The 24,469-nt window shown below is 48.5% G+C and overlaps 7 protein-coding genes across 7 annotated transcripts; 6 read left to right on the top strand and 1 right to left on the bottom strand.

Moving 5' to 3' along the window:
* The first annotated feature begins 4,999 nt into the window (after positions 1-4,999).
* On the top strand, positions 5,000-9,320 carry TrAtP1_009328 (uncharacterized protein). Its single transcript, XM_014093627.2, has 4 exons — positions 5,000-6,208; positions 6,275-6,860; positions 6,918-7,760; positions 7,822-9,320. Exons 1-4 carry the CDS (start codon positions 5,852-5,854, stop codon positions 7,881-7,883), a joined length of 1,848 nt encoding a protein of 615 aa, XP_013949102.1. The 5' UTR covers positions 5,000-5,851; the 3' UTR covers positions 7,884-9,320.
* Positions 9,321-9,527: 207 nt separating this feature from the next.
* On the top strand, positions 9,528-11,573 carry TrAtP1_009327 (uncharacterized protein). Its single transcript, XM_014093626.2, has 2 exons — positions 9,528-10,094; positions 10,186-11,573. Exons 1-2 carry the CDS (start codon positions 9,950-9,952, stop codon positions 11,181-11,183), a joined length of 1,143 nt encoding a protein of 380 aa, XP_013949101.2. The 5' UTR covers positions 9,528-9,949; the 3' UTR covers positions 11,184-11,573.
* A 1,151-nt stretch (positions 11,574-12,724) lies between these two features.
* Positions 12,725-14,466, top strand: TrAtP1_009326 (uncharacterized protein; the record flags this gene model as incomplete). Its single annotated transcript, XM_066114239.1, has 2 exons — positions 12,725-13,242; positions 13,333-14,466. 2 exons carry the CDS (start codon positions 12,725-12,727, stop codon positions 14,408-14,410), a joined length of 1,596 nt encoding a protein of 531 aa, XP_065970333.1. The 3' UTR covers positions 14,411-14,466.
* A 381-nt stretch (positions 14,467-14,847) lies between these two features.
* On the top strand, positions 14,848-15,714 carry TrAtP1_009325 (uncharacterized protein; the record flags this gene model as incomplete). The annotated part of the gene is made up of 1 exon (XM_014093624.2): positions 14,848-15,714. One exon carries the CDS (start codon positions 14,848-14,850, stop codon positions 15,712-15,714), a length of 867 nt encoding a protein of 288 aa, XP_013949099.2.
* A 256-nt stretch (positions 15,715-15,970) lies between these two features.
* TrAtP1_009324 (uncharacterized protein) lies at positions 15,971-17,036 on the bottom strand (the record flags this gene model as incomplete). Its single annotated transcript, XM_014093623.2, has 3 exons — positions 15,971-16,441; positions 16,516-16,815; positions 16,878-17,036. 3 exons carry the CDS (start codon positions 17,034-17,036, stop codon positions 15,971-15,973), a joined length of 930 nt encoding a protein of 309 aa, XP_013949098.2.
* A 2,899-nt stretch (positions 17,037-19,935) lies between these two features.
* Positions 19,936-21,925, top strand: TrAtP1_009323 (uncharacterized protein; the record flags this gene model as incomplete). The annotated part of the gene is made up of 5 exons (XM_066114238.1): positions 19,936-20,430; positions 20,516-20,683; positions 20,737-20,822; positions 20,876-20,959; positions 21,025-21,925. 5 exons carry the CDS (start codon positions 19,936-19,938, stop codon positions 21,923-21,925), a joined length of 1,734 nt encoding a protein of 577 aa, XP_065970332.1.
* Positions 21,926-22,330: 405 nt separating this feature from the next.
* On the top strand, positions 22,331-24,211 carry TrAtP1_009322 (uncharacterized protein). Its single transcript, XM_014093621.2, has 4 exons — positions 22,331-23,031; positions 23,102-23,215; positions 23,279-23,860; positions 23,924-24,211. Exons 1-4 carry the CDS (start codon positions 22,706-22,708, stop codon positions 24,000-24,002), a joined length of 1,101 nt encoding a protein of 366 aa, XP_013949096.2. The 5' UTR covers positions 22,331-22,705; the 3' UTR covers positions 24,003-24,211.
* Positions 24,212-24,469: the final 258 nt, after the last annotated feature.

Genomic DNA, 24,469 nt, shown 5'->3' with positions numbered 1-24,469 from the left:
AGCCAGTTCAACAGCGATAAAGCCAATAGATTACTATCTCGCATGGGCACTTTGACAGCTTGAGAGTGGGCTGTACTGTGTTCCAGGAGATTGGCCCGCCAGGTGGATATCTTACTGCAGAAAGCATGCATGGCCTGGCACCAAGGAGAAGGTACACCGCCGTTCTCGCTTAACGGCAGCTCTAGGCAAATATGCATCTAGACAGTGTTATAGAATTACTTGTGAGAAGATTGTTATCAGAGTGGTGTTTGGTGGGTGGATTTTTGTGAGTGTTTTGGTGGTGGTGGTGCGTGTGTTGGGTGTAGCGACTCCACAGATGGGTGTCAGCATGTTGGCCTTTTTGGTTGTGATATGGACTGTTGGCTGTAATCTCTATCCTTTTTAGACATTTCACATTATTTGAGGTTGAAAGGCGGCCGTTCTAGAGTACCTGTTGTTCTTTCTCATCTCAATGATGTCTTTCCCGAGGTATTCGCCTTCAAGGCAGTTGTCGTCTACGCAGTAAGCAAAAAGAAGAATGATATGCCTTCTAAAATTACAGCTGATATGACTGGCATGAATAGCTTTACCAATCTATGTACCCTTTCTTTGGTATATATATGTAGGTATTTATACTAAAGTTCATCTTGGTACCACATTCATACCCTATAACAGCGGTTGTCTGTAGAATGCCATTGTATGCTCCACGACAACACCCCATAATAGAAAACAATCAAGTATCGAGCTTTTGATAACAGCGAATTAATAAATTATTTGCTCAACGGATTGCATAGCATTACTTATAGAGAATGACTCGAATGATTGAGTCTTGCAAATAACATCTCGGTATCGGAGCGCACCCACAGTCCATAGATCAGCACACAACTACGAGCTGCGGAATACAAAGAGCGAACAGTAAGTACAGTGACCGTCATCTTTACACTCACCTACAAACTCGATCGCAGGTTTACCACAGCTCGGGTGTCAAATTAGAGCCGCCTACAGAGTCAGATGCAAGTGCATGCCCGGGCATCCGTCTGTGCTCCCCCAATGAGCCGTAGCGCAATCCGTGGTTGTACACGTATCGAGTTCGTCCCAACATCCATCGCCAAAGGGCAGACACGAGCCGAGCCAACCAGCCGCCAGGACATGCAGGCTGCTGCAGGTACTGCTCCCAAGTACGTGCATGATCGGGCGTGCACAAGGGGGAGGCAAACGGGCCAATGCCCGGCGAGCAAACTGCGGGAGTGTGGGTATGGGCGCATGCGGTGCGTTTGCAGCCATCGAGGCCATTGTTACACCAAGGATTTGGTGGCGGTAGCTCATCTTGGATGCACAGAGGCCCTCCTCGGTAGGATGACAACTGACGAGTACCAACACGTGGTTGATGCATCGTGATGCCCGCAGTCTCAGAGCCGCAAGACTACTTGCTATACTAGTCCTTCATTAAAAGTAGTAGAGCAAGGGGGAGCTGATTTTAAAACGTTGCTTGCGCGTCCCTGATGGCGAAGCTACCCGACATCTTCAGCAGCCGTAGAGATGTTGCTTGTCTTAGACAAAAAGGATTCATTGACTGTGTTGTATATTCCCCCTTCATCAGATGAAACTTGTCTGCTCTAGACAAAGCAGTTTTGAAAGCAAAACGACCACTTGATAGCTAGAGCAATGGTTAGCATGCAGTTGACAAATTAGACTCAAAGGAAATACTAGTTGGGTCTAGATGCAGTAAAATGTTAAATTTGGAAACTCACGATCCCGGCGTACGGGATACGTGCACGAGTTGGAAATGGCACGGGATTGGGAGCTGCCAGGGGGGCTTGAGTGGATCCTCAAAAAAGGCGGTGCCTCGGGCTGCCGATTTTTAGTCAAAGAGCCCAAATGGCAGAAAACGAGATTGGCCCCGGAAATTCAGGAAGATCAAGGAGGCCCGATTCGCGGAAAGGGGCTCAGGCCCAATGTTTGTCGTGATGACAACAACAGGTGTACTGAATGTGCACGGCGACAAAGAGGGCAGAAGGCTGTTATGTAGCAGTGCGTTATACAGTGTGACGCGCAACATCTGATAATTGCATTCTCTTGCTCACGTTTTGGTAGATATCGTGGGTACCGTGTTTCTTGTTGGCGCCCTGCACGGAGCCGCGAAGCGATATTGCAGATCCGTGGGATTGGAGCCTCTGCTCAGGACCTCAGCTGGCCCAACAGTCCCCGTGCCGTGGGCTGAAAGCGACGCAACAGGCCCTTGTGACTCTGCATGTGAGGCTTCCTCTGCTGGAAGTGGCTGCTGGCGATGGTGGCTTGTCGCCTGACTGAGCAGAACGCAGCAGCGACAACCCATACCCCTGCAAACTCGGCCAGCTACAATTCCGATTCGCTAGACAGCCCTGATCGCAGGTGGATACGCTAAAGATCCATATTTTCTTTTGGAGACATTCTGTACCGTCAGAAGGAAAAACAGCTGAAGGACTCGAGGTTGCGAGGAGCAAAAAGGGGTAGCCAACGGGATATTTTGGAAATGAGAAGCGACCCGTGCTGACAGCGCCCTTTCTCGATTCTCTGCAGAAGGGTGAAGACCAGCATAGTGAATTGTCCGAGGCAGGCCTCTGTCTTTGCCTCTCAACCGCCGAGGCCGTGATAAACGTCGACGAGAACTCGAAACTTCGGGATCTAGTGAGCGCCACGCCGTCCCGTTGTCCAAACTACTCACAGTAGTAGGTACTACTATGAGCCTATTAGTAGTGCTACCAGGGCTGACATGCATTTTTTGCCACCTAGAGGGTCGCGCGCACAAAGAAGGGTTGAAGCGAAAAGAGGCGTAATATCACTATCACGATGTGTGATGCCGGTGGCTGACTGGCCCTCGGCATGATGACGCTTCGTAAAGCTCTCCAGGCAAGGCATACGCAACTTACCACCACTACTACAGGACCACTCCAAGTAGCACTGCTTCGTAATACGAGCCGTGGTCTGAAGCAGATGCAAATAATCGCTCGGCCATGCAGTAGGGGTCTTCTTTCGAACTGCCGTTTAATGCCCATCTGCCCCTTTAGTGCCGGCGGCGTCTTATTACACTCACCCATCCTGTTTCAGGGCGTAGAGGTGCACCATACCACATGCCGCTAGATCGAGCGTGTGTGCCTAGATATCCCGAAATTTGATGGCTGCAACGTGGCGCAAATTGCTTTTGGCGGGCGGCGCGGCGGCATTCCAGCGCATTTACAGCATGTAAGACGAGTTGAGGGAGCAGAGCGAAGTGAGGGTCGAAAGGGGAGCATCGAGCGCCCATCAACACCATGCTATGTATGGATCATGAGGACGAGACAGAGGCGCCTCCTCTTGAGTCTCGTATGCACGAGGTGTGTGCAGTGCAACGCAGCAGACGCTGATCGAGTGGAGGCTTTCCCTGCTTCTCCAACGACACTCTTGGCCAACGTGAAGGTGATCCTGCAGCAGGAGGGTGTTTTGGTTGACTCAGCGTAAAGCAACCCCTGCGCCTGCATGGGGGCTAGACAGGGAGTCTGCGTATGCACCTGCGACTCCGCGTCTTCCAGTACTCAAGTATGCCCTCGCAGTAGACACCAGACAAATGATGCGAGAAGCAGCGGTCGTTATAGCGGCCTGCCCAGTCCTTGTGCTATCAGAGAGAAGTGGCAACGTTTGAGTTGGAGCAGGGCGGTTAACGATGCTGTGCTGGTTAGCAGACCTCAAGCAGCAACCTGATTGGGCACGAGACTGAATAACAGCAGGTTCAATGCTACTGTACATACTTTCAACATCTGCAGGGCATCCAGCCATTCAGGCCCTTTGACGCACCTAAATTAGCCTGCATGTCAACATCTCAGCTCTCTCTGTGCCGCAAACAAAACATCTCCAGGCCTCCGATGGCCAACCCCTGGCCTGGTTACATGCAGCCACTGTTTTGCACCGCCTGCAAAGCTTCGTTGCGCCTCAAGCCGCTGGAGGTGTGGCAATGAGGCAATGTCGTCTTCACACAGTATAAGCCCCATGACACAGCGGCCCCATCTCTTCCATATTGCTTCTCCTCAAATTCTACGGCCAGAGGCCCCATCCAGGACTCCGTGTCATAATAAACGCAATGCTCGAATCGCTTTGCAGCAAAGCATAGCAGATGCCGCGGAAAATAGGGGCGGGCGTCGATTTCTTCTAGAACGTCGACGCATGGCCAAAGGCCTGAGTATGTTCAGGGGAAGCAATAAATGCTACAGTAACAGAGAAAGAGAACGGCATGGAGGTAAATGAGATAAGAAATCGGAACTGCAAGCGAGAAGGGGATCAATCAACGGGTGCAGGTACATCTGATAGCCGGCTGGTTGGCTGCGACGGCAGGTAGATTCATTACAACGATGGCCTCTGCAATCGCAATAAACCATGGGCGAGGTCCCCGGTACTGAGAACTGCCAATGGCCAGGGCCCCTGCGGTACGTACCATCAGTATTAGGGCTCTGGCTGCTGGAGAGCTGAGGGCTTGCAGTGGCGGCACAGCAGATATTTTCACCCAAGACAGAAACGGCTGGCGGATGCAGTGCAAGACAAAACAACAACAGTAAGAAACAGGTGCAAAGTAGACTAAAAGCGGCAGCTGGAGAGAGAACGAGAGGCAGTTTCGCATAGGGAAAAGCGGCTTGTTTATGCAAAGAACCTGTGCTGTTGCTCCCTTGCCTCGTTAGATTAGAGGCCGCACTACAAGCAGAAGTTTGGATGTCCCCATCAGCACTGCTGTGCCCTAGAGCCCAGCGCCTTAGCACAGGCCACCAGGCACTGGCAGCTCCAAAATTAGGGGTGGTCTGCGCCATACGTTGCCTTGGGCCGCAATCTGCCATATGCACGTAGCCGGTGCTACCTTTGGCCTTGGTGGCCGCCCCTATATCTAGCTTGTACCCCGGCCGCCCGGCGCACCCAAGTCTGCAGCGGTGGGGCGCGCAAGAGCCTCCCCCCTAGTAGGTTATTACCCGTACTTAGGATTATGCTCTGGCGTGCAATTTTTCTTTTCCCTAGCCCGGCTCTCCAACTCTCGTACTTCGTAGCACTGCTTCGCTTCTCTCCTCTCCTCTCCATCGCCACCTCTCCTCTCTGTCGCTTCTCCTGCGATTCCGCGACCGCCAACGACTTCGTAAGAGCCGCTTGCGAGAGTCGCCAGTCGCCAGCCGACGCCCGCCTTTGCCGCCACCGCTCAACAGCTCCTGGAACGCGAGTGCTGGTGCCGCTGGAATCCGATCTGGGCAACCCACGGATACAGAGCTCCCTGGATCCGACTTTGACTTCCCGCGCCTCTCGTGGACCTGGTCCGGCTGGCGCAGTTTGCAAAGGAACACCACGTTCCCCGAATTTCGACCGCCACATCTCAGAAAAGAATCGTGAGCTCCAAGCTCGGCGATTCTGTCTAGAATAATCGACGCGGCGCCGAGTCGCTTCTGAAGAAAGGAGGAAAGCAGGAGTGCTTGAACAGTCCCGTGGATCTTGAATTTTCCTTTCATTATAGACTTCACTCCCTCTCTCTACGCACTGCACAGAGCTAGCTAGCTAGCCTTGCACTGCCTTCTACACGACTGCTCTCTTGTTGGGTTGGCCTGGGCTGCTCCCCCAACTCACGTTACGACCGTCACGACTGAAACGATCCGATCAAACCAGACTGTGCATCATCTATGCTGCCTTTTTATCGTCCGTCTCTATCGCGTTTTTGAGAATATTCTTCTTCCAAGTGCGAAGAACTGGAACTTCGTTGTCCTGTCGATTACGTGTTCCTTCTCCGCCCATTCTTTGCGCATCATCTTAAAACTTTTTACCCCTTTGCGTATCTCCGGACACGCTATTCACGCCGCAGTCGCAATAAATACACTTTGGACGATCTTGCGACATGGCTCAACAGCCCCACGACATGACTTATCTCGATTACGGCACGGCCACCAACCGGTCGCCTAGCTCCTCGAGACAAAATTATGGCTTTGCCCCTGGCCTGTCCATGCCCCGACAGACGCAGCGACCCTTTGATGCACCTCTGCCTTCAAACAACCTTTACTCCTCCGATAGACTGGCCGGTAGCTATGGAAGCCGAGCCATGGACACTATTAGCGGCGGCGGTGCCATGCCTGGATACATGATGGATAACGGCCAAACATGGAACTACAACGGCGCCGGTGTGGCTACCGTCGGAGGCAACGTGCATGGCTCACAAAGGCAGCGAAGCGTTAACCGCCGCGCTGCTTTGCCGACTGTATGTTTCATTTCAATCCCCTTTTGCCTTGGAAGCGAAATCGCGTTACTGACCAACAAGATGCAGAACTGGACCGAACATGGTGGAATGGGCATGCCTAACCTTCAGTCCTACTCGAATGGCCTTGCTGGCGCTTCCATGTCAAACGGTGGCCTCCGTGTTGATGCTCCTGGATCTCACCCGTCCCCAAACAGCCTTCAGTCTGTCGGAAACGACGCAGATCAGCTGATTCCTACTGCCATTGTTATCAAGAATATTCCATTCGCCGTGCGCAAAGAAACTCTTGCTTCGATCATGCTGGATATGCATCTCCCCCAACCCTATGCCTTCAACTACCACTTTGATAATGGAGTTTTCAGAGGACTCGCCTTTGCCAATTTCCAGTCCGCCGAAGATACTCGTATCGTAATCGAGGCGATGAATGGAATGGACGTTCATGGCCGGAAGCTGCGAGTCGAGTACAAGAAGATGCTTCCCGAGGCTGAGCGCGAGCGTATCGAGCGAGAAAAGAGGGAGCGCCGAGGTCAGCTGGAGGAGCAGCACCGCGCTCCTATTCTGCACAGCCAGAGCTCGCTTCAGAGTCTGGGTGGAATGTCCCAAGCTCAGGCGCGCACCCCTTCTGCCGCCCCTGCCTCTTCCATCTCTCATCTCGGTAGGGTTTTCATGCACACATCATTTATTGGACGATTTACTGACGAGCAAAACATAGGCGATATTGATCTGAACGACCCCCAGACCCTTGAATTCTACACCGAACTTGCCATGTTTCGAAGAGATGATTCGCGTGAAATCTTGGTGTTCCCTCCTGGAATTGCACCCGAGCACCGCCGGTCTATCCACATCCTCGCTCACCACATGGGCCTTGAGCACCAGTCTATTGGTGAAGCTGACTCCCGACAGCTAACCGTGCTGAAGCGACGACAGCCCTCCCCTACCGCCGATCTCCATACGCCCCCTGCCAGCAGCTTGGATGTTCACAAGCGTGGCTTGAGCCGGGCTGCCACATTCGACTTTGCCGCCGACCGAGAGTCTCGAGCGGCCAGCAGCAACTATGCTCATCTTGTTGGTCGACATGGGCCTACTCTTGAACTTCCTGGTAGCCCAGATGGAGCTGGAATTCCCAACAACCTGCGTGCTGCCAAGAGCTTTGCCGACCTTCGCTCGTTTACTCCCAGCCCCTCTCAGGCATCATCGAGCTACCTGGCTCCTGGCAGCGGACTGAGCGGTATGACGCCTGCATCGACTGCTCGATTCGGTGACTATCTCAGCAACGGTAGCCAATCTCAGAGTGGAAACCCAAGCACTCCCGGTGCAAAGAATGATAATGGCCTTGTCAGTGGCCTCAGCGGGCTGAGCCTGTCTCCTTTCGAGGCGAGCGGGCTGCAGTCCCAGGCACGCAACACTCCTGGTGCAATTGGCAGCCAGCGACCCAGCGCCAACGGCAATGGCACTACCAAGGGTGCCCCTGAGAGGCAGCCGCGTGGCCCAGAATGGGAGACCTCGAACGGCTTTGGTCGTACTCGAGCAAATGGCCACATGCAACGCGGTAGTGGTACGTTGATCACATCTCCCACGCTGACTGTTTTACGAAAACTAACATGACTATTATGTAGATTCCTCAGACAATGGAGCTCGCGTTGGCACCAGCTCCACTAATGCTTCACGATATCACTAAACTCATACAACACGCGTCTACTCGCTCTCTTCTGTGTGCTGCGTGCGGCTTACTGAGAGAGAGCCGATGGACTGCCCTTTGGGGGGGATTCGGAGCAGGCTTTCTGCGTCGCATCCCTCGCCTCGCCCTCACCCATTGCTTTTTATGACTTGTAATATTGATTTTTCTTCAGGACGACGAGAGTTTTCGGTGAATCCAGGACGATTGATCAAAATAGTGGCATGCACTCGCCCTAAGTTGCCCAAAAGTCTCGGGCTCAACCATCAACTCTCGCCGCTCCGTAGCTGGTTTTTATGATGATGATGCCACCCCCGATGAGAATACGGAAAAACAGGACCAGGGTACACAAAAATTTGTTCGACAAATGGGCAGCCGTTACGCAAACGGTCATGATTCGTTTCCGAGCGCAATGCCGAGAATATCCCCCTTCGAGTATACTCGTTCAACCAGACCTACGACCGATTCTTGACGATTATGACATTTATTTTCACGACTTTTACGTCTAGACAGCTGCTGCGAATCCACCTCGTCGTGCTTCGCATCACATTAGCACTGAGTGGAGTGGCTTCGGCGACGATGACGAGCAGTACCAATACCCAAAGAAAAAAAGAATCTTATTAATACCCCCATGTCTGACGTCCAGATACGACCGTGACGACAACGAATTGAGCATCCCAGCTTCTTGTATATGCAAGGGAAGGGGCTTGAGATGAGAGTAGCAATGTGTTTGTTGGAATATGGGTTGGTTGGAGATGGTTGTGAAGAAGCGGAACAAAAAAATATCTTTCAACGAAAAAAATGAATTTTCTCTTTGATGCTTTATACAAGAGTTTATGGCATTTGCTTGCGTTTATTAATAAGTCTTGCCTCCGCCGCTGAGGCAATTCCCTCTTAACGCAACCGAGAAAAAAAGTCGACTTCGCTGAGAAGGTATAATCTTTTATTGCGGCGTTGAACAGGCAGCATTTTTCCCGGGGTTTACTATATTTTGGATATTTTGTTTCTTTCTTCTTGGAATGTGCATCTATGTGAACTGCTGTTCTTTGTTGTTTCTTTTTGTTTCGAGGAGAGGGGGCTGGTGAAGGGAAAGAAGTTCTCCGTGCATCCTAGATAGATGCAAAAGAGGAGATGGGCGAATGTTATAAACTCATACAGGGCTATACGATTTAGCAGGAACATGTGAAAGAAAGGGAAAGAAAAACACACAAAATGCGGCGAAATACTGTCTTTTTTTTTTTTCGTTGTCCTAATTTTTCGGGTTTCAATTTTTGTAAATTTTTTTCTCTTTTCTTCGTCTTCTTTTTCTTCTTCTTTTCACAAACTGTAGTTGCTGTATTAGTGCCACCAAGGGCTTCTCTTTCTACCCTTTCGATTCAATTTGGAGTTTCAGTCTTTCTTTATAGCTATAATTTAGTTTGAATGGTTTACTTTTTGTCTAATTGTGCATGTATTTGCTTGGACTGGCGAGATTCTCGTTTTACCACTTTTTGTTTCCTTAACTTCACGGATGATTGCTTCCCAATTGAATCATCAGTATAAGTTTAATTTTCGGTGACAGGATCTCTTCAAGCTTCTTAGCATTAACAGAACAAAAAATGAAAGCCATACGGCTTGAACCGCTGTCCAAGGTTAGCGTTGATGCTGTCTACTTATGCTTATGTTTTTGCTGACTCGTTTTCTTTCTAGGTAGACGGCAATTGGATCCACTAATTGTGTTGCTTTACGGTTAAGTCGTGATGTAGTGCTCGTATCGCAAAATCTGCGGATGACGTAGCCTGTATGAGTATTGTTATCCGCATTTTGAAGGTTACATGGGGTCTATGATTGGCAGATGTGGACTACCCCTCTGAAGCGTAGCATTTTGAGATTTAATGCTCTGTTTGAGATTTTCCTTTCTTACCTTTGGTCAAATTACCAGTGTTGTTGTTGATTGATAAAAGTGCTATCGTCGCACTAACTTCGCTGAAACTCGGATTCCCCGCATCGGAAAGGCGATATAGCCGTTGAGACGAGAGAGGGATATAAGGCACTTGCAACCTATAAACTGGCGGTTGAGAAAAGTCAAAATGGCATCGACTAATAAGCAGTGGGTTTCTAAGCTGGATGGGGTAGATAAGCTGGAGTTTACGGAGGGAGAGGTGCCCGTGCCGAAGGATGGAGAGGTGTTGGTGAAGATTCATACTGTGAGCTTGAACTATCGGGATATCGAAGGTACGTTCAGGGCAGTGCTTTTGCTTTGCCGGATAGAGTATATGGTGATGATATACGCGTTGCAAATGCTCGCTTCTAACTCCGGTTGTAGTCTGCGAAGGCCAATATGCCCATCACTCAAATCCCGACGACTTCAAGGCCGGCATCGTTCCCTGCTCTGACATGTGCGGCACCGTTGTCGAGAGTAAATCGCCGCTCCTCAGCACCGGCACTCGCGTCATGTCTATTTTCGCTCAGGCTCATCTCTCCGGGGCGCTGAAGCCGTCTGACTTGGCTACGGGACTGGGCCTGCCTCTCCCCGGAGTGTTGACCGAGTATCGGTGTTTCGATGCAAAGTCGCTGGTCAAAGTGCCCAAGTACTTGACCGATGAGGAGGCCAGTTGTCTGCCGATTGCCAGCGTGACGGCGTGGATGGCGCTGAACTGGATGAGGCCTATTGGCAAGGCGTTCCAGGCGGTGGAGATTTATGGCCAGGATCCGGAGCAGAAGAAGGTCGAGACGGTGTTGCTGCAGGGCACGGGAGGGGTGAGCATTGCGGGACTGCAGATTGCAAAGGCGGCTGGGTTGAAGGCCGTCATCACGTCTTCGTCGGATGAGAAGCTCGAGGAGGCGAAGAAGCTCGGCGCGGATCACACGATCAACTACCGCACGTACTGGGAGTGGCAGGACCGCGTGCTGGAGGCCACGGAGGGCAATGGCGCAGACTACATTGTCGAAGTGGGCGGTGCAAAGACGCTGCGAAAGAGCTTTGAGAGCGTTTCGTTTGGCGGGACGATTAGCTGCATTGGCTATGTGTCTGGCAAAGAGGATACTGATGACGACAAGGACAAGGCGTCGAGCTGGAATAAGCTGAATGTGAATGTGCTGGCGCTGAGGAAGAATGTTACGCTCAAGGGGCTGATTAATGGCGGCAAGGATAGGTTTGAGGAGATGGTGAGGTTTTACGAGGACAAGGAGATACGGCCGGTGGTGTGCAAGGTGTTTGGGCTGGAGGAGGCGAAGGAGGCGATGGGGTATGTGCAGGGGGGGGAAGCACTTTGGCAAGGTTGTGATAAAGATTGCGTGATTTGCTTGTGCGAGGGTATATAGAAGAGCCTTGTTTAGAACAGAACTGGATGGGCTTGACTTGAAGGTTCTAGGCATTTGTCCAATTACTTCCGCTTACTTGACTTTTTGTTGTTGAGGGCTCCATTGGGAGGGATTTGCAGGAACAAGGTAATATGTGAGTCTTGGCGTTTATTATATTGGGGCATTACGATCTTTTGCTGCGTATTGCAGCTATTCAGATGGCTTGGTTGAGTCGTCATAAATGTATCGATGTGTAGAAAACTCTAGCCTCGTTCCGTAGACGACTGGGATGGAGGGGAGCGTGCTGAGAGGCAGGATACGGCGAATCAGATATTTGTCTAACAGTGCTGTCGAGTCCCATGTTGAACTAGGTATGATGTAGTTGATAGCATGCTGATACAACAGAGTTACCCTGCCTTGCGAGCTTTTCTCGAGTTTTGCTTCATTTGTCCAATGCTCTTCATTGTGCGTAATTCCTCCTGGCTGATCCTTCCAAGCGTATTGCCTGCGGGGCGTATCAGCGCTTGGCAGACTTGGCACACCATTAGATAGAATGCCCCTTTTGGAACCTGGTGGTTGAAAGTCAATAAATTAGCGTTGGTTGGCGGCAAAGACGATCGAAGTGAATGTCCATAATGCATATTATGACTTTTTTTTTTGGTAAATACTATTTCAGTGAATGTGATGCTGCGAGATCAAAGTAACCCAAATCGGGATTGCATTGCATAAAATGATGATGTAATTTGTAATACGCCATGGCGAACATGCTTCTAGGCATAGAGGATTCTCCTGTTCGAGGTTACCAGGAACCATCCGATAGACATCTGAGCTATCATAATGACCACTCACATATCTGATGAATGAAACATGCCCTGAGTTTATATTGACCCCTATACTCAAATACTTATCATCACCCTTTTAATGGCCCTTGATGAGAAGTATGGAGTACAGCAAACGATATACTTGAATCAACTTCTTTCATATATGAGTTTACTTCTTGGACTTGTCATGACCCCTCAATATTGATTTTGTGTAATATGAAAACCTGGAATACAAAGATGATAAATTAGTTCCTCTTCTAGGACTGGCTGTCGCGAAAAGGGCTCCTCAGCACTACGCCCATGTGATCCTCCTTGCGGACAGTTCATGCTCTGTGCCGGCTCACCTGAGCTCGTTATTGGACATGCCATGTATTACGAAAACTATTCATCGTTTCCGACGGGAGATCATTTATATGATACCTCCCACTTTCCGAAAACTGTCCGGAAACGTTGCTTGGGGGGCAATTTCTTCGTAGCAATTACCATATCGGGCATATGGTCAAGGCCAAATCCTGCTGTACAGTCTATTAGGTGCAAATCTACTATATTGCGTAAAAGCTAAACCAATCGCTTGAGAAGCGACCAATCCCCTTTTTGACGATGGTGTAGACGACCAGAGTGACGAGTTCTGAGAGGGAAATGGTTTACATAAATGACGTGCTCCCTCGCACTGTCATAAAGAGGAATTTGTTCCAGTCCATTACACAGACTGATTACGATTTATTGTCTGCTCTTGATCAAATGGCATCAACAATCATAATCCAAGCTCTCATAACTCTAGTAAGCTTCGCCATCTACCACCAGCTATTCCGCAGTTCAAAAAAGAAGAATCTACCACCTGGACCAAAGGGATTGCCCATCATCGGCAATGTTCTCGATCTACCTCCAAAAGGCACTCTCGACCACGTACACTGGAAATCAGTGACGGACAAATATGGACCAATTGCCTCTATTACGATCTTGGGGCGGCGTCTGATTTTCATTGCTGATAAACAAGACGCACATGAAATTCTCGAAAAGAAGTGTTCCGCCTCGTCTGGGCGCCCTGCCTTTGAATTTAGCAAATATTCAGGCTTTGGGGACATTATCCCTGTCCATCAACAAACCAGAGAATTCAAGCTTCATCGGAAGCTTATGCATAAAGGTCTTGGGACCAAGCTCCTGGTGAGCAAGTATGCGGATATTCTAGAACTGCACACCGGATTGCTACTGCAGGAAACGCTAAAGGCACCCGAGCAGATCCTTCGACATCTAGAAATGTAAGCACTAAGTCATTTTTCTTTTTTTCTCTTTTCTTTTGCAAAACATGAGCTGTATCTCTGTAATTATACCAGCTAATTCATACTCAGTCAAGCAAATGCCGTCATGCTCAAAATCTTGTACGGCTATACTACCAGCCCCCATGGAGATGATCCTCTGGTAAAGTTGAGTGACCACGTGGTTGCCAACTTCTTCCGCACTTGCGATGCCTTTGGAAGACTTGTCGAGTATTTACCTGCGATTAAGTGGCTTCCTGATGGATTTCCCGGTACAAACTTCAAGGCTGAGGCCAGGGAGCTCAACCGGAATGCTCAAGTCTACGTTAAAGAGCCTTATCAATTCGCTCGGAGACAAATGACGAGCCGCAAGGACACAAAATCATTTATCGCGAAGCTTGTCAAAGAGTATGCTGCAGGCGCTGGAGAACTCAATGAAGCTGATGAGCATGCCATCAAGTGGTCAGCGGCAGGCTTACAAGTTGGCGGCTCGGAAACCACCGTCACAGTGACTAGGACCTTCATTCTAGCTGCCATCATGTTCCCTGAAATTCAGCGAAAGGCGCAGGAAGAAGTCGACCGAGTGACTGGCGGCACTCGCCTGCCTGTTCTTGCTGACCAGGAAGAGATGCCCTTTGTCAGCGCCATTTTCGCCGAAGCTCTTCGCTTCTTCCCAACAGCACCGTTGGGCTTCCCTCATGCTTTGTCAGAAGACGTGACATACAAGGGCTACGATTTACCCAAGGGATCGGTTCTCTTGCCGGAGATTTGGGAATTCTGCCATGACCCTTCTATTTATAGCGATCCCTTCAAGTTTGATCCAGAGCGCTTTCTCGAGCCACGGAATGAACCGAGCCCGTTTTGGTCCGTCTTTGGGTTTGGCCGCAGAATATGCCCCGGGCGGCACCTTGCGGACGCGGCTTTGTTTCTCAATATTGCTTGTCTGGTGGCCTTTTTCGATTTTAGCAAAGTTGTTGATGAGCAGGGCAATGTCATGGAGCCAAAGGTTGAACTTGACCCTGTGAGAAGTGCCGTTGCAAAGGTAGCGCCGTTTCCGTTCAAGGTTACGGTGCGGAGCGAGAAACATGCAGAGTTTCTCAAGGATTTGGAAAAGAATTATCCAGCTGAAGAGGGAGATGCGAGGTTATTAGGCGAGCTGCCGCTGCAATGAGATATTTTATAGCGTTGTAAGGATCGTATTCAACAACTAGACGTAATAGAAAATCGCCATAAATTAGATGATTTTCTTTTTATAGCTTAAACTTCAGCTTTTTACCTACTATACAACTCTGTTGTCTTGTTGAATCCCGCGTCTTTCTTCCTGAGATCCGATTGTGCTATGCGAGTCATCCAATACCAACGTTGTTTGACGCAGGGGCCACACTTCCGCACCAACAACCATAGGCCAACAGCAAGAGAATATTAGTCTTCCAATTTAAGGGTTGGATCTTGTTCATATGCGTCATTTAATATACTTCTGTCCATTTGAATTCCTAGTTGACACCCTACGCGACTCTCCTTAAGCCTCGATTACTTGTCAGGCTGGCACTCGTATCTGAACTCCGTACACGGCACAACCCTTCTACTTACTCATCTATCTATTTTAACATGAGCGCTATGGCGGAGCACTTTTACGAGGCCATCACTCAAAGTTTATTGGAATATGAACCCAGTTTGCCGCCCCCTTATCAAGAAGAGGGCGGCCACCTATCCCCAGCACAACAAGCGCCATCGTTATACTACCGCAATTTCCCTTCAATGATGATAATACAAGCCGGATGGTCGAAATCTTTCACAGTCAATGACGCAAATTCGAAGGAAGTTCTATATCTGGCAGAATTCCATCCCTTTGGATGGTTCTGCCCAGAGCCACTTGGTGCAAGGGGAGGCTTCATCTTACATAATGGAGTCACTCGCAAAGATCCTGTTCTTGCTGCAACTGGCGACGTCACTATTTTTGAACAAAGAGTCAATCCATTCAGTAACGAGAGTAAGATTCTGCTGCCACCACTGGCTAAGAAAGACAATGTCAAGGCGTCGACGACAGTTGGCGAAACTGAGACAATGGTTGGGAGATGCACGGCAAACAATGGTGTTGCGTTTCGATTTTTCATTGAAGTTGGGCGTAACATGAGGAGGGAGAAGCTAGAATGGAGAAGTGCTGGCAAAGGTGGCGATGGAAGAGTTGCGTGGGAGTTGATGAGACTCCCTAGTGCTTCGCGAAGAATTCCTCCAGAAGGGGAAGTAATTGCTAAACTCTCATGGTTACCCGCTTCCATAATCAATGTGGTCAACCCAATGAGCACCAAGCCAATCTTTACACTGCAGCTGATGAATAGTCTGGAATCTGGCCTGTTGGGTGAGCGCTGTGTCCTTACGGTGGTCATGAGCGCGCTGAGACTATGGCACTTGCGTATAAAGGGAAAAGATAAGAGGTCTTACATTAGGATTGGAGACAATTCGCAAGGTAGATGAGGTTATCGGGTCGTTTGGAAACAAGCGGAATATAAAACAAATTCATTCCACAAAGGAAAAACTCTCACAATGTGTACATGCAAGCGTTCGAAGGCCAAACAAGGGCGGGCGCGATATGTATGATGATATTTCTAGGTCAATTAGGCGTTGATACTACACATGTAGTTTCATACAGCCTCTTGGTGATTTTCTTGAGGTGGTTGGAACATGGATGTCCCGAATCCTGCCTATCTAAAAAGCTACAGTGCATCGTAATTTATGCAGCCGAAAACTGCTCACTACCAAAACTACCCGTCAAGTCCATTGTCAACTCATTCTTGGCCACGATATCAGATTTCCGAGCCACCAACTCTTCAACATCCCAATTAGCACATATGACCCTGCCACTAAGAAACTCAGATCGTGCTGGATCTGCAGCCACCCAAGCACATAGACCTCCCGTCAACGCCGGGGTATCGAGATCAAAGTCTGTGAAGTCTGCATTCATATCCGTCTCTACAAGTCCGGGATGGATGCTCACAACCGTGAGAGTGCCTTTATAAGCCGCATTGAGGTGTGTACACCACTGCTGGCTAGCAAGTTTGCTGACGCTATAAGGGGCGGCAATGGGGAAAACAAGCCATGCTCCAGAGGTGCTAATGTTGATGATGGTGGCTGGCGAAGTTGGCGTGGGAAGAGAGGATATGAAGTATTTGGATAGGATGAAGAAGCCCTTGACGTTGATTTCCTATAAAAAGACCGGCAACAAGGACCTATCAGTCTCGCATATCAACTAGCTTTTCGAGGAGATAGGCTACTCACAAAGTTTGACCACCACTTATCGACAGCTGCTTCATGAAGGACTGGGCCACCCCCATTCGTCGCGGCGTTTACTGCGGCATTGGCCACCAATATGTCTGCAGCACGGCCGTATCGCTCTCGAATACTGGTGTATAGTTGTTTCACAGCAGCCTCGTCCGTGATATCCAATGCAACGAGCAGTGTTTCGATCTTGGGATTAATTCGATGAACTTCGGTTTCGACTTCTTTCATCTTGGCCTCATCGCGTGCAACAAGGACCAAACCGTGGACCCCTGCCGTGGCCAGCGAGGGGGCGATTCCCTAGGAAAAACATTCTGTGAGTATGATGACCTATTGAGATGTGAAGCCTGCTGGCTACGAACCCTGGCACCAATTCCACGACTTGCGCCTGTTATTATGGCAATCTTTCCGGCAAGAGAATTAGCAGAGCTAGATGGGTCGATTGCTGGGTAAACATCTTGGAATGTTTTCCTAGTATACTGCAAAGACTTGACGAAATAATCTTTTGGAAGAGACCCCATGATGATGCCGAGTATTGTCCGTGATGTGGACAAAAGTACAAATGAGCATACAAATAATGTTAGGCGAGTGATACAGCGATATTGCCTTCACGTTTCTATTTGGCAATTTATATAGACATCACCAGAAGGAGGTCTCTCTTATTAGACCTTATTGCTCTGACTGGGAGTAATTGGTAGCGTATTCAGTATGCCCCACCGTGTTAACTTGCATGCCACGCCAATAATTACCATATACAGTATCCTACCCCGTATCCTGCCTCGATGATTACAAATTTGAAGGTTAGTGGCACATTTGTAATGCTTAACAAGAGCTTTATAATTTTGAATCTTTATGGGGAGCTGTAGAAGAAGAAAAGAAAATGAGGTTCTTATGCTGCATTCAAACTGAGAAATTTGGTTGGTTCTCATCATAGTAAAGCCCATAGAGTGACTACTTGGTATTGTAATTTATAATCTCAAACTTACCTCCCACCTATCTTAATGAGACCATACACTTGATTATGATGTCTAGTTTGCATTCCAGCCAGTTGATGACATGAATTGTGCAGGGTATTTTGTACCAAAAGGCCTGAATCTATGAATGGTATCAAGATGAAGCACTCATAAAGAGCATGCTTCAAATAAAGTATGCATCTCATTTAGCAGATCTTTCTACTAGGTATTCTTCACATCCTAAGATTTCTAGCACATGCCTTAATAGTATGCAATTATACATGACGTTATCTGCAAATGCCTGGAGCATGCTCTTTTCCGATTTTAACACCCCTGACACATATCCGCGAAGCAATCCGGGGCGTCCTAATATAAGAGTTTCTCCTATATTCATCTTATGAGCCCTATACGGTGCTCATGAGCAGCGCTATAAATCTCTCGAGTTTGTAAAATATAGCCTTGAACCGATTATCCGCCAAATCTTGCCAAAGAATACCGCCCTCATTGCTGAGATACGGAGGATTGCAAACCTTACCATTGTCTCGGGACGGCCTAAGCGTTCTGGCCAGGTGGCAATTGTGTGTGTATCACCGTAACGGAACTGTTGTACCCGCGCAGTTGGTTACCTACAGTATGCAATGTGGCAAAGAGGTGCCATCAAATGGACGACATTGTGGACCACCGCCCCGAATGATACAACATTCAGTACATGTGCTGTTGGTAGTCTCAAAAGACAAACTTCTTTTACTATGATACATTTAGAACAAACTGTTAATAGTAGCAAATTACATCAAGAAGCTCATAGAAGAAACAGTAGAAGTAAGAAATGCGTGAGATACAGAGCGGATGAGAATATAGAAGACGCTATTTGTTCTTGGCGTTTTACTACGGGATGATCCATGCACTGCGTAATTGACAAAACCTCGCGGATACCCTTGCAAGTATATAAGACACAGACAGGCACACCATCGCCCAATTATGAGCAAATCAGCCTCAAAATCATGCTTTTGATCACCGAAGCAGCCACACCGTCCAGTATCCAGTGATCGCCACCAATCATCATACAGCGCAATGAATGCCACCCTTGCAGAGAGACGGCATGGCTCTTTGACCCCTGTGGCAAATACCAGGAGAGAGGGATAGTCAATAGCACTACTACGAGGCCCGAGTCAGTTGTGTCGCACAAATCAGCGTGCCTTGGGAGCGTCGTGCTCGTGTCACATGGCAATATCCGAGCTTCGGTGAAGTAGGCCAATGACTAATACTCAAGGGTGAAGGAAAAGGACTTCCCAGCGAGTATAAAAGAAAGGTACTATTCCGTGAGAGGTAAAACTTTTGTATTTGAGCTGATTAGGTTGATTCTATGCATAAAAGCCGGGTGCCGGCAGGAATCGACCTCGTACGCTAATACAAATGACGGCCAGCCAGCCACCGAAATGGAAAAAGCAAAGTGCGGCTGATCGCCCTCGTCCCAGATTCGGGCTAGCAGTTGAGCCAAAGCGTCAAGGGAGAGCGGCTTTTCGATTGCGGGGATCGGCTGTATGGAGCGATGCGAGATGGTACAAGATCCCTGCTGCCATAAAACACTCAACTATTTAAGATTGTGCAGACATGCTTGGGAGTTATATATGAGTACGAGTAGTACCAATAAGCACGAGCCTCGGCTGTAGGGTTGTATCAACAGCACAATATCATTGTGTCCATCAAGGTAGCAGATGCTGGCACCAAGTTGCTCATCCATATACGCCAATGTCTCACGCCCTTCACCTGATCTCTCTCGGTAATGCTATGTGATGCCAAGTCTGACTTTTCCCTGTTCTTATTCCTTGTCACACACCACGTCTTTTCTTTTTCTTGCCCTGGATCGCAGTCCATCCGTGAGACATGGCTTAGATGATCCCATCTCCTGCGTGGCCGATTCCAGGTAGCCGTCTCTTGGACCCGAAATGTCAGGCTGCAGCTGATGGCCCCTTGCATCCTTTGCCCTGAAAAATTGGCTTATTTCGGTGTAATCTCCTGCTAGCTGTGATGGAAAGAGACAAATAGAAGCCCTATAGTGTAAGTCTCAGATAAAATTTTCTTCTTTTTAAGCCGTGCAGGCGCTGCCAAAAATGATGGCCGCTTGGACCTGGTAATAACGCCAAGATGATGGAGTAATCATGTCTCTCAGCTTCAGCCAATCTGGTAACTGGATGTGACACAGCATATATTAGCTCGGCGATCAGCAAGATTGGAGTCGATTAGTTCTACTAGAAGAGAGACAGCAGGCTATTCTATGTTAGAAGAGAGAGAAATGATTTCGCCTTCAATAGGTCTTATAATATGACTTATACCTCCCTTCACACCACTCCACAACTCACAATCCATTATTACCTGCGTGATACTGCTCTCGTTCGATATTCCAGTCTGACTGCGATTCTTATCTTCTTACTTTCGTCATTCAAATTCCTAAGTCATCGTCGATATAATGGATGCGCTCTCTGTATATACGTTCCCACCAAGCCCTGCCAATTGGGATAGGCTCGGCGTGTTTTACATCTCTTGGTGCGCATCATGGACGACGACGCTCATCGCCGGCATGGCTTTCTGCTGGTACAACAGAAATCTACCCATTCTGAAGATCCGCGGACTACCGTTGTCTTTTTTTGCGATTGGGTTTCTACACATGTATTGGATTCTTGCGCAGCTGGTGTATCCCATCGGCCAAACCATGCCGCTAGTTCTCGCATATGATATCCAATACTTCTTCATGGGTCTCTGGTTTCCCTTGGGCGTGGCATTGTTCCACGCATCCAATCTCCGTTTTCTTCACGTGGCGAGGCTGCAGAAACAGTTTACCGGCCCAGCTCATCGAGTCGAATCCGGCTGCAATGGCGCAAAAACCTCATGGCTTTGCCGCCTCAGAAACATGGATCATACAACGCGATCGATTATCTTCATCGGTCTTGGCATGATTCTGCAGGTGCGTTTGTCTGAGACTCCGCGCGTGAACAACGCGGAATGACTACATGTGTTATGATTTGCATACTGAGTGATACCATCTCTAGGTCTTGCTCACGGTCGGTATGTGGCTAGCCTGTCGAAAATACCATCCAACGTATGGCATTCCTGGTACCGAACTCCGCGGCGAAACAATCCCTGAGCAGCTTGTGGACTTGAGTCGAGGATGGGAATGGTGGCCGTCGGTCCTGTGGCAAGTCATTTGGACTTGGATTGTATGTATAGATCAGGCCCTTGAGAAGCAAAGTCGTGACTAATTTCTTCCAAGATTGCGCCTATTCTTCTGTGGCGCGCCTGGGGGATTCGCGATACCATGGGATGGCGTGCACAAACCATTGGCTGCTGCATTTCCAAGTAAGCCGAATTAGCTTGTCGATGATATGATAAAAGCTGACAGGCTGGCGCAGTCTCCATGCGACACCAATGTTCTTAGTCTCGATGTATGCTCCTGTCTTCCAGAAGATCAATAGATATTTTACTCCAAGCCAATGGTAAGTACTTCGCACGCCAATCACTCCTCCAGCCCATTATAAGTATTAACTAGGCATTGAATCAGGATCCATCTCTCCATTTTTATGTTTGAAATCTTCACCGTTTTCGTTCCAGCTTTCCAAGTCGTCAAGTTTTGGATTCAGAGGCGGAAATCCAATCGCTCCAACGAGAAATGGGACAGTCCTCTCCCAAATACGGGTCTGACTCTGTCACCTCAAGCTGAACCATTTACACCTTCGTCTTCTTCAACGGAGAATTGGATCTTCCCGACCACTACTCTGACGAAGAAGGGTAAACCTTTGGACATCTTTAACGAGGACCTGGGCGACCGCCTACTAACAATGAGCGCTCTGGAATATGTTCTCCATGAGAATCCTAAACCACTCCAAGAATTCTCTGCCTTGAGAGATTTTTCGGGAGAAAACATTGCCTTCTTAACCAGCGTGGCGAAATGGAGGGCGTGCTGGTCCATGCGACAGGCAGACGATCAAAAACGAAAAATGTATAGCGACGCACTGGAGATTTACATCGACTTCATCAGCCCAAAAGACGCCGAGTTTCCCTTGAACCTATCTTCTGCTGAGATTAAGCGCGTCGCAAGTATGTTTGAAACAGCTGCGCGAAGCGTCTGTGGCGAGCAAACAACAAACTCACCTACATCGTTCGATATTGAGATTGCTCCTTTCAACTGCTGCGATGCTGGTTCTCCCGTCGAGCTAAGCGATCGAAACGCCTCCAGGATACAATATGATGGCGAGATTCCCGAATCGTTTGATCTGACAGTCTTTGATAGCATTCAGGCCCATATCAAGTATCTTGTTTTGACCAATACGTGGCCGAGATTTGTGGACGAGATGCAGGCCAAGCGACGACAATCGTGCGAGACGGCGAATAGCGAAGGGACCTGGAAATCTGGATCAACCATTACAAATAAGATCGCGCAGCTGGTCCGTCAAATACTCTAGAGAAGGATAATACGCACAAGAGCTTGGGCGAAATAGATACGGAGTCGAAAAGGAAATGCCCAAGCGCAACAAGAGGTTTACATAATTGTACATGAGAGATACTATTTACCATATTACTAAGGAATTGTCAAGGAAGATACGCATGCTCCTATTTTTCGCAAAGAGTATAGTCTAAATACACGTAAATCGGGCAACATACAGCCCAGCATGCAATTGGGTATTAAGCGTAATAGCATATGCAAGGGCGAAGAGCTAATTTGTTCAAGTGTTCCTGAACAAGCGTTTTTACCGACGAAATCCTTGTATGACGTAGCGGCAAATTAAATCACCGGCCAGCGGCTGCGTTATCCTCCTTTTTTCCGCCCGTGATTCCATTGTTGTGGATATCCGCCAGCGTTTGACAAGGATGACCAATGTCTCGTTATAGTTAAGTCGCATAGTTGACCTATCCCAGCTTACGAAAGAAGTTAAGAAAAAGGTTCAAGAATGCGAGAGGCATTATATTTGCACCGCAACATTGAGTTGGAAGACGCTTTTGGATCTCGTAAGCAGCAAAACATGTAACCGCAGTTGTCGTCAAAGGCTAGCTTTATCAAGAGATTACCAATTGAACAGAGTCACTAGGGAGTTGAAGCAAGTTGAGAGCAAGTTGCTGAGAAGAGACGCTGTGTTGAAATTTATAAGTATGGCAACTATGAACGAGCAAGAGTGACGATATTTTTCTCGTACAGTTGTCTGCAATAGACTTGAGAGTTCTCATCTGTCTTCCTCTTTAACAAGATGCTCTTCAACCGATTAATTCCCGTTTTCGCTGCGGCGGTCCAAGCACTGCCGCAGCCAGCCTCAGCTAGTTGCCGAGATGTTCAGATCCCGATTACCGTATCAACGCCTCGATTCATTCTGGCAACGTCGCTCAAAGATGATTGGGATGCTGCTGCGCTGAGCCTCAACTTGACTCGTCGAGATTTCAGTAAGGCGAGCGATCCTCTTCCCATTAGTGGATCCACTGCGGCTGCTATGAAGAGCACTTACACCGTGGGCGCCACATTGTGCGGCAATGGAGGACCGACGTTGATACTTACACATGGAATCATCGAATCTAAGCTGTAAGTGCATGCCTTGGTTTATTATAAAAGAGTATTGTAGAGAGGAGTGGCTCTGACATCTGTGCTACAGTTACTGGCGACCCAACTTTCCAGGCAGTGAAAAGTACAACTTTGTCGATGCTGCTATTGCTCAAGGCTATTCAGTCCTCTACTACGACCGCATTGGCGTTGGATCATCACCAAAGTAAGTCGAAACTTCACACATTGCTACAAAGAAATTTGGTAAATGCTCACATGATTATGATAGAGTCAACTCGTTCACAGACGCACAATTCCAGGTCGAAGTTGCCGTGCTAGAGGGCCTCGTCAACTACGCCAAAACCAAAGCTCATGCTAGCAAGATTGCTCTTGTCGGCCACAGTTACGGCTCCTACATTTCTTCCGCAGCAGCCTCTCATGTCGCCGTCGACAGTCTCGTATTGACCGGCTACAGTGGCACTTTTGACTACTTCCCCCCTTTTATTGCAGGCGCCGGCTTCCGCGTTGCCAAGTTGCAGAACCCTGCGCGGTGGGGGCAGTTGGATTCTGGATACATCACCAGCTCGGATTTGTATGCCGAGACTTATGTCTACTATGCGGCTCCGTACTTTGAGCGCAGCGTTGCTGAGTGGACTTACAATGTTGCCAGCGAGCCATTTGCGGTTGGCGAACTTCCCTCGCTGTTGGCTACCACGGTTGACTACAGCGCAATCAAGGCGCCTGTCTTGGTGCTCCAGGGCCAGTTTGACGTTTCTGCCTGTGGCGGCAACTGCGTCGGCGTTGTAAATGGCACAAAGGATATATTCACGGGAGCTAAAGTCCTTGAGTATGTTGACAATTTGCCAGCAGGGTGAGTATTTTGATCCAACTAACTCAATCTTTTTAAGAAGAACAAAGTCTAACTGCCTATTAGTCACAATCTCAACTTTCACAAGGTTGCCCCGCAAGCGTTCCAGAAGATCTTCAAGTTCTTGAAGGCGCAGGGTGTTTGAGTGCGCGCTCTCAATGCGATGCAGAGAGTTTGGTGTCGACGATTATAGGAGTTTTATTTGGCTCACTCACCCCATATTAAAAACACATTGTTATTTAATTTTCTTGCTCTTGGGCGCTGCCTGCTGCCATTAATATTTTGAGCCAACATTTGGCCATGGCCTGCCAGCTTTTAATCATTATACTACATCTTAGTTAAAACGAGTGGCACATATTTCTCATCTCTATCTATAGATATTAAAAAATACGATTTATCACTGAAAAATCAAGCGCTTCAATCGCTCCCGTTCTACAATGTGAGAATGTTTCGTATAATTTCTCCTCATCATGTACATGGTGTGTATTTATAGAATACGCGCTATTTAACGTCTATATGCTTTCCAGCTCTCTAGTGGAACAACGGGGAAGAAAGAGTAAAGGGGCAGCCTACTCCTGTCGAGGTGGTGTTGATAGTTGGAATAGACCAACG

The sequence above is a fragment of the Trichoderma atroviride genome, chromosome 5, assembly GCF_020647795.1.
Source record: "Trichoderma atroviride chromosome 5, complete sequence".
In the NCBI taxonomy this organism is placed as follows: Eukaryota; Fungi; Ascomycota; class Sordariomycetes; order Hypocreales; family Hypocreaceae; genus Trichoderma; species Trichoderma atroviride.
Note: the sequence above shows the minus strand (reverse complement) of the source record. Positions and strands in the feature narration are given on the sequence as shown.